General features: G+C 35.2%; 1 protein-coding gene across 1 annotated transcript in view; it reads left to right on the forward strand.

Moving 5' to 3' along the window:
* kl-3 (dynein heavy chain 8, axonemal kl-3) overlaps positions 1–16901 on the forward strand; it is a 555080-nt gene that overhangs the window by 223100 nt on the left and 315079 nt on the right. Inside the window, exons 27-28 of the mRNA XM_081731423.1 lie at positions 5149–5379; positions 16440–16645. Coding sequence (XP_081587549.1) covers positions 5149–5379; positions 16440–16645 — 437 coding nt within the window. The remainder of the gene's footprint in view (positions 1–5148; positions 5380–16439; positions 16646–16901) is intronic.

A 16901-nucleotide genomic window follows, 5' to 3' on the forward strand; every position in this document is an offset into this window, starting at 1 on the left:
TATATATATATATATATATATATATATATATATATATATATATATATATATATATATATATATATAATTTGGCAATATTCCAATACAATGCATTAAAATTACATAAGTTTTGTTCATGTAGTCAAGATGTAGCCTAGTTAATACTATGTGGTTAATATGTTGAATTAATTTCCAAAGCTCTGAAAACGGAAAGGAAAGGATCAAATATGTTATCACACACAAATGCAAAGTTTGTGTATTAATAATAATTTCGAGGGTCTACGTTGTTTCGTTCACAATTGAGTATAAATTTTGCATAAACATATGCTGATGAATTTAATGTAATAATTCCTAGGCAAATTTTGCAATTTAAAATCTTGTTGGTCGAAATTGCTAATTGCTTATCGAACTATCCTTGGTGTGTCTCTGATAATGTATTCAACACGTCTTTTGAGTCATCAAAACTGCTTTCGTTTTTAAGTGTATATAACTTTTAGCGTATGCATCTATAGAATGATAAATTGTACTAATACAAACAATATAACTGGAAAATAATTTAGTTTGCTTATCAGAAAACGTGAATAATATAAAAGTTTATTTTAATGACCACATTACTATCCACATTATACCTAGGTGGGATATCCTACAATGAAGAATGTTTTGTAGTAATTTTAATGAATAAAATTTAATGAATTCGCAATCGGGACATAAGAGGGTTGGAACTTTAATTGAGGCAGCATTTCTTTTGATACGCTACACAACTGAATCAAATAATGGCCCCCGTACCACATGTTAATTACATACCTGCCTTACCTGAGCGCAAATGGACTCTTCCTTCCGACGTCCCGAACGAAAACTTAAAATTTTTATCTGATAGGTCGATCTGTGATGCTCTTTTAGTACATTTTTGATCTTCTATAATTTTCCTTTAACTTCATCTTTCATTATATCAAACATTTTCTTATTTATGAAGTATGACTTGTATTGAAGTAATAATTAAAACTTATCATATCTTTGTATACATTTTTCGTTTCAATATTATAAATATAACTATACGTATCTGTATAACATTTCTATTTTGTCTTGATATTTCGGTTCCATTACATTATAATGGAAGTCATACATTAAATATTTTGATAGATCAAATGTGCTCATTTATACATATATTGGTTTGTCAGAAGTTAATATAGTCTTATTCACTGTATTATTATTGCACATAGATTTCCTGCATAAATAATTCTATTTCTAAAATTTGGTTTTGCAATGAATTTTTCCACTTTTAATACGTCACTTATAACTTCTATTGGTTTACATCTTTTTTCTAATATTTTCTATTGTCTTTGCAAACACTGAGTTGTTCATTAACTTAATAAGTACTAAGTCCTAGAATATGCATTTCAAATGGAAGTTAATTAATCAAGTCATTTACTAACCCTTTAGCATATTTCTCTTGTTCGAAACTTGGTGATAATGTGCTCAATATTTTTTATCACATAACGTATACCTCTTGAATCGTTGGAATAAATTGAGAGTTTAAAATTGATCATGTCCATAATATCCGCTTTCTCGTTGTAAAAATTATTATTACCAGCTTTTTCTTCTCCATCAATAACGATTAACCTATCTATTAACTTTCAAACGTCACCCACTCAAATACATTCTTCTGGGAAGTCAGTGTATTGCTTTATTGCTTTTCCAGATTTTTATGATTTCTTCCGTTTTCCGTGGCCCCGCGTAGCATAGTCACTAACGCTCTCACCATCGGTGCAAGCGATCCCGGGTTCGACACCCGGTGGGGCACTCGGTCGAAAAAATGTAAAAAGTTCTTTCAGGCCAGCCATCTTGAATGAGGTTTTCCTGGGTTTTCCTCATTCACACCAGGTGAATGCCTGGGTGGTACCTAACATATAGGTCCCAGGCCACTTCCCTCTCTCTGGGAGCGCGGTGGCTCAGTGGTAGAGCGTGCAACTCTGGTGCTCGGGGTCCCTGGTTCGATCCCAGCTCACGCCGTGTGGACTTTGTGGTGGACAAACACTGTGCTCGTGGGTTTTCTCGGGGTTCTCCCGTTTCCTCCCACTTTCTTCATTTCATTCATTTCTCATCAACACCGTGTCCTTTAGACTAACCGGCATACCGTGGGACGTAAAACTCAAAGATTTCATTTTATTTTTTTACGTCCCTCTCTAATCTTTTCCTTCTTCCCTTTCCCTGGCTAGTGTGCTCGCAGAGGGACGTCATCCCTCAAACGTGACGGGTTAACATGGCCATAGATGCTGAAAGCCCAGGAATCTAAATCTTAAATCCTTCTTCTGTTTTTCGAGCATTGATTGGCAATTTTTTTTTCATAAAACCCATATGATATTATTTTATTTCTTACCTTTCGAAGCTTATAGTTTTTGTGTTTTTACATCGTTATTGCAAAAAAATAGCATTATATTGTATTAATATACCATAGTAGTCGTTTTCATCATTTTCAGTGTAATCTTGTGTTTTCCCGTTAATAACACCCATAACCCTTTTTTCCTGTATACGTTTCACCTCCAATTATAAGATAAACACCTTCAAAATTCACTTCGAAATTACTTATTTTAACTTTTCTTCTAGCTTTTAGATCAGCGTAAATTTCTAATGCTGCATTTTTATCTTTATAGTCTCCTGAACTTGAATAATGTGCCGCTATGTCCTCTAATGTTGTTACTTCTGCTGTTTTAAATTGTGAATCTTTTCTAAGTGATTCTATTCCTTCGATACTATCTTGAATTTGTTTCTTCATATGTTTTATCTCTTCTGTTTCAGGTGTATCATTTTCACCCATGGAACTATCATAATTTACCTTTTCATGCATTGGAGGTGTTTTTAATAAAATGTAATCTATTTTCGAATTTTTGTATGCAACAGGAACAAGTTCTGTTATTAAATTTGTATTTTATTACGTTACTTCTTTAATCTCATTTCCTAAAGCATGAATAGAATCCCCCAACAAACTCATTATATATACGTTTAAAATTAGTATCATCTTGAGGAAATATACATAAAAAATAATGTTATCTCTATCTAATAGTTTTAGTACTTTCGAATATGTTTGTGCAAGATAAAAATTTAAATGTTTATGTTTTCTTCTTGTAATATAATTTCTAATGGCTTTCTAAAATCAAATCAAATATGAAAATCAAGTATTTTTTACATTCATCAATAGGTATAATTTAATTATTATTGGATAAAAATATTACTATTTAATCTTCAAATTTCAATTCTTCTTTTCAAATCGATTTTGCAATTGCTGATATATATATAGGATGATTCATCATTTTGGAATATGTATGTATCTGGTGTTCTAAAAATGGTGCCCACGGATCACAGAGCACTATTCTACAGGCCAAAATAAAGCGAAAATGTTATATTATGGATATGCCCTCCGAGGCCTCCTTCAGCTTCTACGGGGCATCTAAATTTCATAATGTGGCAACGTCGCAGATTAACTTGGAGCCATTAGCAATACTCTATGAATACAACAAGCAGTTGAATCGATTGCTACACTAATAAGTAATGCTAGTGTCAAGGAATATCGACTTTAGCTGCCATCTCGAAAGAATCGATATAACTAGTTGATAGATTGGTAGATCTAATCTATGGTTCTTTATTGGCGACGTTGCCACATAGTCCAATTTGTGTCTCCAGACGAGGACTCGAAAGGTATACAAATATATAGTATATATATATATATATATATATATATATATATATATATATGTATATATATATACATTGCTTAATTTTGACTTGTAGAATAATGCTTTGTGGTCCCTGAGCGTCATTTTTAGAACACCCGATATATATAATTACTGTTTAACCAGTCTGGGTGTATAAGAATTTGAATAACAGAAACGTTTTACCACATACAGATAGGCCTATCATCTCTTCCACATCCTAATTAACAGTATCTTTAAGTTTACTGACTTATCCAGAAAATGTTTTAAGAGTTTTAATTCTTTCATAGTATCTTTAATATACTCTTTATCCATATTTCCAATTTTTCTTTAAAAGAGTTAATACAATTAACAATAGTTTTATATTTTCTCTTTCTTATTAGTAATGTTTAATTTAGATGATAAACTGGTTATTACCGCACTTCCTGTAGCTAAAGGCTTTGTTTTAATTAAATAAACAGTAACATGAATATATTAGTAAAACCAATGGTTGCAGACAATAACACTGACGAAGTGATTAAGGTATAACAAGCATGTTTAACAAGTCATAATTTCTTCTTTTTTAAATTGTATTGAAAAATTTTCGAATTTTCGATTTTTATTCTATTAATTTTATTACTTACTCTCTTTGAATATCTTAAGGCAAATTAAACTCATTCATTTGTTATATACAATAAATGATGATCAAGGTTTTTGAATTAACTGGTAATACTACAGTATTAAAGAAAAGCTTTCTTTATGATTTAGATTGTATTAATAACGATAGGTTTGGTCGGTTTTTATAGTACATACTTGACCCCAGCATTAGAGAAGGAAGAAATCAATTTAAATATGGTATTGGAAAAATTGTTCCAGAAAGGCAATACAATTTAAGTTTTTAACGATTATTTAGAATTCCAATCTATACACAATGCGGTATCAGAAAATCAGAAATGGAAACAGACAGGAAAGATGAGAAATATAGACTGTACCGGAAGAATAATCCTTCTTTATGGAATTTTTCTAATCTAGTACATGACTTTAGTAGTTTTACAGTTCTTACATAGGAATTCTAGCAAGGATAATGCTCAACTTTAATTGGAAGTATTAGAACCCTTGAATGAGGGCTCTAGCAAATCTTATTTTCCATTTTTAAGTATATACGTTTAAGCAGTATTATAACATATGAGTAGCCGCAGCTGTAAGTTGATAATAATTAATTGCATTGAGGACACGTGAAGTGAATTTTAACATTCTTTGCTTAAATTTGTTTATTTTTTTATGGAAATACTTAATACTGCTAAAATTAAGTATTTACTGCATAATTACCAAATAATTTATGTTCAAAATATTTTTCATTTCCTGTTGTTGAATAATTTTTGAGATGTGGAAACATATTCAAAAGTTAAAAACATATAAATTATTCCCTGAATAATTTACTTTCCTGTAATGTATTGATGTGATTTATTTTTATATAATTTAGGTGGAATTTCACGAAAAGGACTACGATAGGATGTTGGCAGTGTTTTCTCGTGAAAATGAAATGATAAAACTTGAGAAAGACGTATTAGCATTTGGAGGTGTGGAAATTTGGCTAGGAGAACTTATGAAGCAACAGCAACTGTCCCTCCATGGTGTAATAAGAGATGTTGCCTCTGCTTTAGAAGATCCAGAATTTACTCTATTAGAGATTCTGGAAAAGTTTATTGCACAGGTAATTTCAAACACTCATTTCACTGTCATGTAAATGACGAAGTTCAATTTAAAATTATATATGAGGAAAATAAAATTAACTTGCTAGTTTTGAGACACAGCATTGAAAGTCTCTTATCTATCAGTGGCGAAGTAAATGTGAAGGGTGCAGAGAACCGATTGTGCTTTCAGACGAAAAATAAGAAGTAGAATTGGAAGAAATAGATTTAAGAGATAGATTTCGGATCGAAATATTCCTTCGTATCATCGATAGTGTAATTGTTCACTTATACATAGTGTGCTCAGGCTTTTGACAAAGAATGTACATACATACATACACTATGTGATCAAAAGTATCCGGACACCTGGTTGAAAATGACTTACAAGTTCGTGGCGTCCTCCATCGGTATTGCTGAAATTCAATATGGTGTTGGCCCACCCTTAGCCTTGATGACAGCTTCCACTCTCGCAGGTATACTTTCAATCAGGTGCTGGAAGGTTTCTTGGGGAATGGCTTCACGGAGTGCTGAATTGAGGAGAGGTATCGATGTAGGTCGGTGAGGACTGGCACGAACTCGGTGTTCCAAAACATCCCGTAGTTGTTCTATAGAATTCAAGTCAGGACTCTGTGCAGGTCAGTCCATTACAGGGATGTTATGGTCATGTAATCACTCCGCCATAGGCCGAGCAGTATGAACAGGTGCTCAATCGTGTTGAAAGATGCAATCGCCATTCTCGAATTGCTCTTCAACAAGAAGGTGCTTAAAACATCAATGTAGACCTGCGCTGTGAGAGTGCCACGTAAAACAACAAGGAGTGCAAGCCCCCTCCAAGAAAAACACGACCACACCATAACACCACTATCTCCAAATTTTACTGTTGGCACTACACACGCTGACAGATGACGTTCATCGGGCATTCGCCATTCCCACACCCTGCCATCGAATCACCACATTGTGTACCGTGATTCGTCCTCCACATAACGTTTTTCCACTGTTCAATCGTCCGATGTTTACGCTCCTTACACCAAGCGAGGCATCGTTTGGTATTTACCTGCGTCATGTGTGCCTTATGAGCAGCCACTCGACCATGAAATCCCAGCTTTCTCACCTCACGCCTAACTTATAACAGTATGGATTGGCTTAAATTGTTAAACCAACCCTCGTATTATTGCAACATCAATTCTTGGAAAGGAAATGCGACTAATCAACAGTTGGAGAAGAACAATGCTCAGGAATTTCTCACCCAAAAGATACCTCACATTTCCAGACAGCTTTACTTCTTCCCGTCAGTCCATATAAGGTCGAGTAATTTTGCTACTCTCGAGAGAAACGCCCACGCACAAGTCCTCATGACGATGACAGAGTTCTACGTGACAATGTGAAGTCTATCAATAATCGTCGATTGTACAACTTATTCGAATAATCAGTGTTTTTAGTGTGATTTCTATGAACTTATGAACTATTCGTTATATATTATTAGCAATATAATAACGCAAAAACTTAATGTTCTCTACGAACTATATTTTAGTTTGTCAGTGTATTCGAGCGCCGCTGACTGGCAACTATGCGACGCAGGTGAAGGTCCGGAGAGAGGACTCTCATTCTCTTTTTCTCAACATGTGAAGTTGCAAGTGTATATACTCTCAAAAGGAAGAGTATAAGTCTTTCAAAATGTAAAGTTGGAATATTTCATAATGTCAAGCTAGTGCAACATACTATAAGTTACATTTTCAAATATTAATCTGCATCAAGTATAAGTGCAACCAACAGGAAGAATGTAATGAACTCACACTACGTAAATCCTGATAGTCTATTATTCAGATAATAATTTTCACGCCGCCTAATAAACAAATATGTTTTGTGAACCTTATACAGCGCTCGAAGTGAAGTTTCTGCAGTGGACTGCATAGCCACTAATCGATTCATCATCTTCGTTCGATCGATAATTTCGCGTATTATTTCGCTTACGTGTCGATTCGTTTATCGCAGTGATTGGGCCATCTTTTTCGTCTAAGTGAAATATTGTGTCTTGTGCTGTCATACGTTTGTAAATGTTTTATATTCATGGAAGTTTAAATCAAATATAAATGTTTCGCAAATATTTTCCTTTTTAATATGCAGTGAAAATAATATCAATAATTTCAAAGTGTGTAATCCATATTATCTTTTTCTCAGCAAATGGAGAATATTACCTTTTAATGGTGTACATGGCTTAGAGTAGAACCAAACAGGTAAGGTACTTTTAAGCAGTGGAGAACAAACAGTACTTTCGTCTCTCACTATCCATCTGGCGTGAATCATGCATGGCTGCCCCACTTGTACTTCTTTTACAGGTACCGACCAGTGTATCTTGGAGCTGACGCAACAGCGATGGTGGGTATACGGCTTATGCCTCTGATACGTTTAACGCCCGAATCCTAGGACCGTGGGAGTGAGACTATTTGTTTATTTGCCAGTTCCTTATTGGATCTATTAGTCTTTCACAAATGAATGATGTTCTTAAGAAGACTCTAAAAGAGATCCAAGGTTCGAATCCCAATATTATTATATCTGGCTTTCGTCACAGGAACAGACCTCATATCTAACGCTTCGAACACGGACATCCGGAACTCGAACCCAGGACCGGCACTCCTCTTATAAACTGTCATAGTACTTGGAGTGGATCCTGATGCAGTTTGGAATTCCTGTGTGATGGTCTGGATAGATGTCTGCCTATTACACTTTACGACCCTCTTCAACTGTCGGCGGTCTCTGTCAGTCAACAGACGAGGTCGGCCTTTACGCTTTTGTGCCGTGTTCCTTCACGTTTCCACTTCACTATTACATCAGACACAGTGGACCTAGGGATGTTTAGGAGTGTGGAAATCTCGCGTACAGACTTCTGACACAAGTGACATCCAATCACCTGACCACGTTCGAAGTCCGTGAATTCCGCGGAGCGCCCCGTTCTGCTTTCTCACGATGTCTAATGACTACGGATAATGAATACCTGGCAGTAGGTGGCAGCACAATGCACCTAATATGAAAAACGTATGGTTTTGGGGGTGTCCGGATACTTTTGATCACATAGTGTACAACACACACACACACACACACACACACACACACATATATATATATATATATATATATATATATATATATATATATATATATATATATATATATATATATATATATATATATATATATATATATATACAGGGTGTTTCAGATAAAACGTCCAGTGCTTATAAATCCGAAACGGCTGAGAATAAAAAGATGAAACAAAAACTGAGATAGAAAAATGCCATAGGGCGCATCACATGGTGTTGTTGTGGTGACTCCCAGGGCCCTCCTTCAAGGGGGCCCAGGGGCCAACTTCTAATTTTCAAATAGGAACACGTATTGAATCATACCTCATTCAATAGTACTTGAAAAACGAAACAACTTTTGTAGGAAACAATTTTCGATTTGGGCCATCGTTTTTAAATGGCCGCAAAAAGTGGGTCCTATATCAAATAAAACGTCCAGTGCTTATAAATCCGAAATGGCTGAGAATAAAAAGATGAAACAAAAACTGAGATAGGAAAATGTCATAGGGCACATCACATGGTGTTGTTGTGGAGACCCCCCAGGGCCCTCCTTCAAGGGGGCCCAGGGGCAAACTTCAAATTTTCAAATGGGAACACGTATTGAACCATACTTCATTCAATAGTACTTGAAAAACGAAACAACTTTTGTAGGAAACCATTTTCGATTTGGGCCACCGTTTTCAAAATGGCCGCAAAAAGTGGGTTCTGTATCAGATAAAACGTCCAGTGCTTATAGGCCTAAATCAGAAACGGCTGATAATAGAGAGATGAAACAAAAACTGAGATAGAAAGGATGATAAAGCATATCAAGTGGTGTTGTTGTGGTGACCCTCAGGAAACTCAGTGAAGGGGGCCTAGGTGCCAACTTCAAACTGATACAGGACTTTTTGCGGCCATTTTGAAAACGGTGCCCCAAATCGAAAATTGTTTCCTACAAAAGTTGTTTCGTATTTCAAGGACTATTGAATGAGGTATGATTCAATACATGTTCCTATTTGAAAATTTGAAGTTGGCCCCTAGGCCCCCTTGAAGGAGGGCCCTTTGGGTCACTACGACAATACCATGTCATGCGCCCTATGACATTTTCCTATCTCAGTTTTTGTTTTATCTTTTTATTCTCAGCCATTTCGGATTTATAAGCACTGGACGTTTTATCTGATATAGGACCCACTTTTTGCGGCCATTTAAAAACGGTGGCCCAAATCGAAAATTGTTTCCTACAAAAGTTGTTTCGTTTTTCAAGTACTATTGAATGAGGTATGAATCAATACATGTTCCTATTTGAAAATTAGAAATTGGCCCCTGGGCCCCCTTGAAGGAGGGCCCTGGGAGTCACCACAACAACACCATGTGATGCGCCCTATGGCATTTTCCTGTCTCAGTTTTTGTTTCATCTTTTTATTCTCAGCCATTTCGGATTTATAAGCACTGGACGTTTTATCTGAAACACCCTGTATATATATACAGATGGTGATCAGAAAAATGGAAACACCTGAACGAAATTGCAACTTACTAGATTAATATGGTGTCGGGCCAACTTTCGCCTTCAGAACAGCCTTGATGCGATGTGGGATGGAGGCATAGAGGTCGTGAATGGTAGCAAGTGGAATTTTACACCATTCCTCGTGCAGGGCATCGGCCAGTTCTGTGAGAGAGGATGGAGATGGAAATCGTCGCCGGAATCGTGTTTCCAAGACGGACCACAGCTGTTCAATTATGTTGAGATCTGGGGATTGGGCGGGCCAGAGGAGGTGTTGAACTTCATCCCGATGTTCCTCAAACCACGCTGCAAGAACGCCAGCTGTGTGAAAGGGTGCATTATCATCCTGGAAGATGGCGTCATTGCCTGGGAACAACATCCGGACACATAAACACGGCCCGTGGTTGGGAATAGGGTGAAGGATGACTCATCCGACCATATCACACGTTTCCAGTCCTCAACGGTCCAAGTTGCATGGTCGCGGCACCATTTGCGACGTGCGAAAGCGTTATGGTCCCTGATGAGCGGTTTGGCTAGTGCAACACGACCCCGTAAGTTCATGTCATGTAATTCGCGGCGGACTGAGATTGTCGAAACAGGGTGGGGGAGGTGCTGATTGAGTTCCTCCGTCACTTGCTGCGCAATGGCACGATGGTTCTGCGTGACAATGCGCTTTAATACCCGACGTAACCTGTCACTCATGATTTTCTTCCGCCCACTGTTCCGCTTCCCCGATGTGGTTTTCCCGTGTATTGTGTAGGCCGTCATCACCTTCGACACTGTCCCACGCGACACACTTAACACAGTAGCCACTGCCGTCACTCCACATTACCGCGCACCAACAATTTGCCCTCTTTGAAAATCTGAGAGGTTTCCCATTTTACACTACCTCCGTCTGCTCCAGCCACTGGACACTGCTGTTCCACTGCGCCTGACGTAGTATGGAGACCGACCTAACACACTACCACCAGCGGCCCGACGCTGCGGGCGCCACGACACCACTGCCAACTACAGGTGTTTCCATTTTTCTGATCACCATCTGTATATATATATATATATATATATATATATATATATATATATATATATATATATATATATATATATATGTGTGTGTGTGTGTGTGTGTGTGTGTGTGTGTGTATGTATGTATGTATGTATGTATAGTATTTGTCAAAAGTCTGAGCACACTATTGATTTTTCAGAATTTTCCAAATAATAAAAAAACATTGTAGCAAAATTATGTTCATTGAACTCGTTTTTGAAAATAAACAAGTTGTTCCTATAAGGAAATGAAAATTCATGATCTTGTTGATATCGAAACAAATTTATTGAGAAAAGTTACTTGGCAATAAGCAGATAACTAATGAACAGACAACTAACGTTACGCTTCGTTTCATGATGCATCGTTTCATTATCTAATGGTGTGTGTATGAACCCTCGTCCGTAGTTGTAACTTTACATGAACGAACAGTTGTGTAGGCCCTATTCAATCATGTAATATGGGCAAAATGGGATGTAAATCTGTGACTCGCGTGAACTAGTTGAATAAGGTGAAAAACATGCAAATACTATAAAATACGGAATATCGCTCAGCGATGAGGTGGAACAGTGCATTGGACTCTTGTAGATAGTCACAAAGTGGTGTAAATATTACACGGAAACGCACTGATTGTCCTCGTACCTCGGTAGATGCAAATACCAGAAGGTATTGCCATTCGAAGCAAATGGACACAGATAGTATAGGAGATATTAGGAGAGGCAGTCTATCATCAACGTCCAGAACAGAGAAAAATGTTCACATGGTTCAGGAAATTTTCACTCGAAGTCATCAGAAATAACAAAGACAGGCATTTCGCGAAAGTGGTTTCACCTAACACAATCCTAACTGTTTGAAAGGAAGAATTGAATTTTATTCCATTGAAACCACATTACTACCAGGAATTAATCACCGGAAGACTGTATTCATCGCTTGTAGTATAGGGATATGATGCTTTGTATTAAGGCTCATCCAGTCTTTTTAGTAGTATTCTGTGGTCACATGGAGCTGTGTTTCATGTTGAGATTTTATGTTGAAGTGTTTGTAAACCGAGTTATTTTATTAGGCAAGAGAGAATCCGAGGGAGGTTGTTGAAAAAAGTCAAATTGCCCAAGGATCACAATGTTGTATGGCACGAAAATTGTGGGTCCATACGTCATTCGGGACACAATGAATGCAGAACAGTACTTTTCTGTGTTTGAAGATTATGTTTACGGTATTGTGTCAACGTGGTAGAATTACAACCTAATCTTTATGTAAGATTGGACCCCACCTCATCTTGCACTTCCTGTCCGTGCGTTTGCTCAAAACAGATTTTCCAGGACGTTGGTTGTGATGTCATGGCTTCCTTAAATCTTCACAAGGAGTCTTGACTAACGCCTGCGACTTCTTCCTCTGGAATTGGGCGAAAGAGGAAGTTTATAGTACAAAATAAAAATATATTGATGAATTGGAGAAGCAAATTCGACAAGTTCTTGCAAACGTACCGTTAGAATATCTGCAGAAGTCTCTAGCAAATATTCCCAAAACTGGTGTATAATGGTGGAGCTTATGTAGAATTTTAGTAATACGGAATAATTCTACCATTGTAAGAAACAAAATGCTTTTTTTCATGAAATTGGTTAACTATTTAAAAAGTTATAAATTATTTTCAAAAGTTCCTGAAACCAAACGATAAATGATTGTTTTAGATAGGTTTCGTCACCAAACGTAGAACTTGTTCGACTAACACATTGTTATTGCTTTAAACCCTGCTGAAACTCATAATAAATCATTGTGTGAAATGCTCTCTGGTCAAATCCATTTTCTCCACCGACTTCCTTAATTCAAGCTCTGCTTCTGTAAAATAAAAAGCCATCATTGTTAATTGGAAAGCTACTTGCATATTGAACACATATTCACAAATATAACAATTTTCAACATATTGCCCGTTCCCTAATATTAACTTTCCGAAACTTCCAGTGTAACCCTCGTATGCTTAAAATATTTTCATGCATATTTTCTATATTTGCATGTATATTTTCTATATTTGCATGTACATTTTCCATATTTGCATGTATATTTTCTATATTGTGAAGAAGGATTTTCTTTTGTGCAAAATTAAGTAGAAAAACACATTTAATTTTATTAAAAATGGAAAAATATGTAATATTGTTTTTGTAAACAGAAGTCCATTAAAAGTCTAGCCACATACGAAATAAAACAGGTCTGCATTTAAATCAGATTATACATTCAAGATTACCCACGTTCGTATTTTGTTACAGAGAATAAACTAAGGGACGGGTGAATTTACCAAGTTTGCCCAATACAATACTTTACAATAACAATAGCGAATTCATACGGATAACAGCAAGATTTCTAAAAATAGGCTGGACACTTCACAATCAAAAAATATGTTCTAATATAACATAAATGTGATATATTTTTTAATTTTCTTAATTTTAACTCAACTCCACATCTTTTGTAAGTGTTCTATCAGAGGCAGTACACGTTTCGTCTTTTCTCTCCACTTGTATTAAACTTCTGTATTGGTCTTCCTCTTCCTGAAGAACCAATTTCCATGGATGCACAGTAATCATTCTCAAAATATATTTTTACTTTTTGATAAAGCCAAGCACTAAACTTTCTTAGAAAAATATCTTTCCTCGAACAACATTATTTCAATCTCTAGTCGAAATCAACCTTGAAAGTATAAGGAAGAATTAAATATATATGTATATTTAATTCTTCCTTAGTGTCTCCTTAGAACTATTCTTTAAGTTATACTTTGCCACCACCTATACAATCCTTCACTAAATGATTTGGTAAGAAATACTTGGTCTCAAAGTTCTCTTCTTTCCATATCAGATGCTATTCGGAGCGCCTGGGAGGTATTTCTGCAAGAAAAAAAAATAGGTATTTCAGAAGATAGCTACTAATAGCAAGATATGAGACATGAAAATGAAAGAAGAAATACTATTATCTGCGGTAGGTTTAATGGAAAAACACAGACATTTGCAGACATTTTTAAAGGTCTACATGAATTTTACATATTTTACGAAACAAAAATTCATTTGCATGCATTGCTATTTGCTATTACAAATGCAATGGAAAGCCCTGTACTACAGTCTCTGTTATTACTCTGGAAGTGAAGACTAATTCTAGAAAAGTACACTGAACTCATTCAACCCTTTCATGTTGGTTTCTTCCGCTTGTATCCAAACTTCGTCTGCTTCATTACAGTGTTTTGCCTACAGGAGAGTTCGGAGAAGAGATAGCTTTTTACATGAGCAATCCTTTCCTTATTACCAGTTTTCTGCCAATAGATTTTAGAACATGATCAAATTTGCCTTCTTCAGATGAAGTTAAACTGATGAAATGCCTGAAGGTTTTATGACATCAATTCAGTACTGTTTCGACTCCTCAATTTCAGACGAATGCCAGAAACAAACATGCACAAACGTCAGTTTTGTCATTTGTAGACATTATACAAAATGATTCTGCTTATATCACATCTTACAAAATTACATGTTATGAGTAAATATATTATAAAGTAATTTACCAAAATCAAAATATGTGAGCTACATTTCAAGCATTTATTATGAGGATTAGAAAATGTCAGGGAGACCTCCTAGTTTACATATGTACTTTCTGTAATTTATATCACTCTTTTAAAACCCTCTCTCTTCATTGGGACTATCTCAATGCTAGTGCCGATCATTTCTCATCAACAACAGGACAACACTGAACCACTGTCCACCAATCAATGGGTCAGAATAGTGTACTTTACTTACTTTTATAAATCCGACGTTTAGCACTTTTGCAATTCATATATCTTCGAAAGTTGGAAAACTATGCATCGGGATTTTATACGTTAGTTTATAATCTCAATTAAATCTTTTGCGTGTTATAATTTATACCTCGTGCAATTTAACACAAGTTTTCTTTGTGCTATGTTGGAAACACTGTGTTTCATATGAAGACATTGAGCACATCTGTGAGTACAGTGTTTGCTTACTATACTGCTGTGATTCTGATTTTTGATTCATTTTCATTTTTGATTACTTCAACCATTTTGAAAATATTTCTGTGTAAATATGCATTCTGCATTGCTGTCTCCACATGATTCTTTCCTCTCTATCTCCTGTGTTTCTGCATATAGCACGTAAACTTTGGATTTCTCAGTTTCCTCACCTCTCTGTCGATTGTGAAGTGTTTGATTGGGAATGCTACTATCAGTATAAAATATTTCCTTGTGAGTATTCGGCACATTCTTGTAGAATGTCTATAATAAGTTACTCAGACGTTAGAAGACACATAAACTGTCGAAAAGTCTTATTCAAGTTTTCAGGTATTATGTGGTTTTTAGTAATGGTATTCTCACATTTATTCATGAGATTGGAATAGTTAACGTTCTCTAATGCCCTTTTTTTTTTTTAAAAAAAAAAATTTTTTCCTGTTATTGTAATTTTTTAAAATTTATTTTCCTGTTATGTACTTTATATTTGTCTCTTCTTTCTTTTTCCTTTTTTTTTACAATCTTTGTTTTAGTCCTTAATTTGTTTTTGTTTTAAGCGTTTAAATTGTGTAACTTGTATGAATATACACTTTTCAGATTTTTTTAGTTTGAATTTTAATGTGCAGCATTTATCAGCATTATCGTGATGGAGACAAATAGCCTAGCCATGGTTATGTTTATTAAACCGTTTCTAATCAACTAATCTCAGATTCTTTGGGAAAAAAACATAAGCAGGACTCGAATCCATGCTAAACTGAACTTATACTGATACATTAATATACATGACCTCAACGAGTAACTCATGAAGTTACTGGTCGAATTTTTCTGTCTTTTACTCTTTCTTTCTTTGCGTTCTCTACATTCTTGGATCATCTGTGATCCAGTATTTTTTTCTTACTTTATCATCTATTATTATTATTATTATTATTATTATTATTATTATTATTATTATTATTATTATTATTATTATTATTATTATTATTATTATTATTATTATTATTATTATTATTATTATTATTGTTATTATTAATTTCGTATGTCTGTTCTCTAAACGTCAATTGCTTTTTTCTTTGACATCGTCTGGATGTTCTACTTCTCTTATATAGTATGCCTGTTCTCTCTGTGACAGGCTGTGGAGAAAATGTATTCTATTTATGGGAATGCATGCCTGTGGCAATTGGAAAGAACAAGTTCTAAATTTTGGACATAAACTCTTTGTGGCTGTCTAGGCCTTTGTGACCCAAGAATTTACAGGTATGCATGGATTATAGTATCCAAAACGTTTAATAGATCTAATCTAACCCAAACTCATGCACAAACGTTGAGATCAAGGCAGATACTCTTCGTCCCATATTGGAAATTATTCACGTAAACTTATTTCACTTAGGATAATCGACATCATCAAAATACTTCCATTTCTTTTCAACACTCATATGAGTTTTCAAGTTGCTAATTACTATCAACCTTAAATATTATTTGAAACATTCTAGGTTGGCTTGTTAGCTCTTCAGATAGAATGGACTAAAGAGGCAGAAAGAGCTCTGTATCTAGCAAAAACTGTGAGAGGTATTATGAAAATGACCAACCAGAAGTTTCTGGATATATTAAACATGCTCATTGATCAAACAACTCGCGAACTAACAAAATTTCAGCGAGTAAAGTTTGAAACATTCATCACAATTCATGTTCATCAACGGTAAGTTATTACTTAAAATTATTGTTCTATTATATTAATTTAGGCATTTTAATGAGTATTTCTATTTTCATTAGTTTAACTTATTTGCAAGGATAATGTCAATTTTCTAATTGTATGATCAGAACACATCTCAACTAAGAAAAGATTGAATCAGGGTGAGATTCAGCACTAGTGTGCAGCATGGATAGGCGGTTACGTATGACAATAGTTGTATGTCGTTTTTCAAGTAGATAACACAATTTATAAACACAATTTA

This window comes from Thermobia domestica, chromosome 11 (genome assembly GCF_964235325.1).
Source record: "Thermobia domestica chromosome 11, izTheDome1.hap1.1, whole genome shotgun sequence".
NCBI lineage: Eukaryota > Metazoa > Arthropoda > Insecta > Zygentoma > Lepismatidae > Thermobia > Thermobia domestica.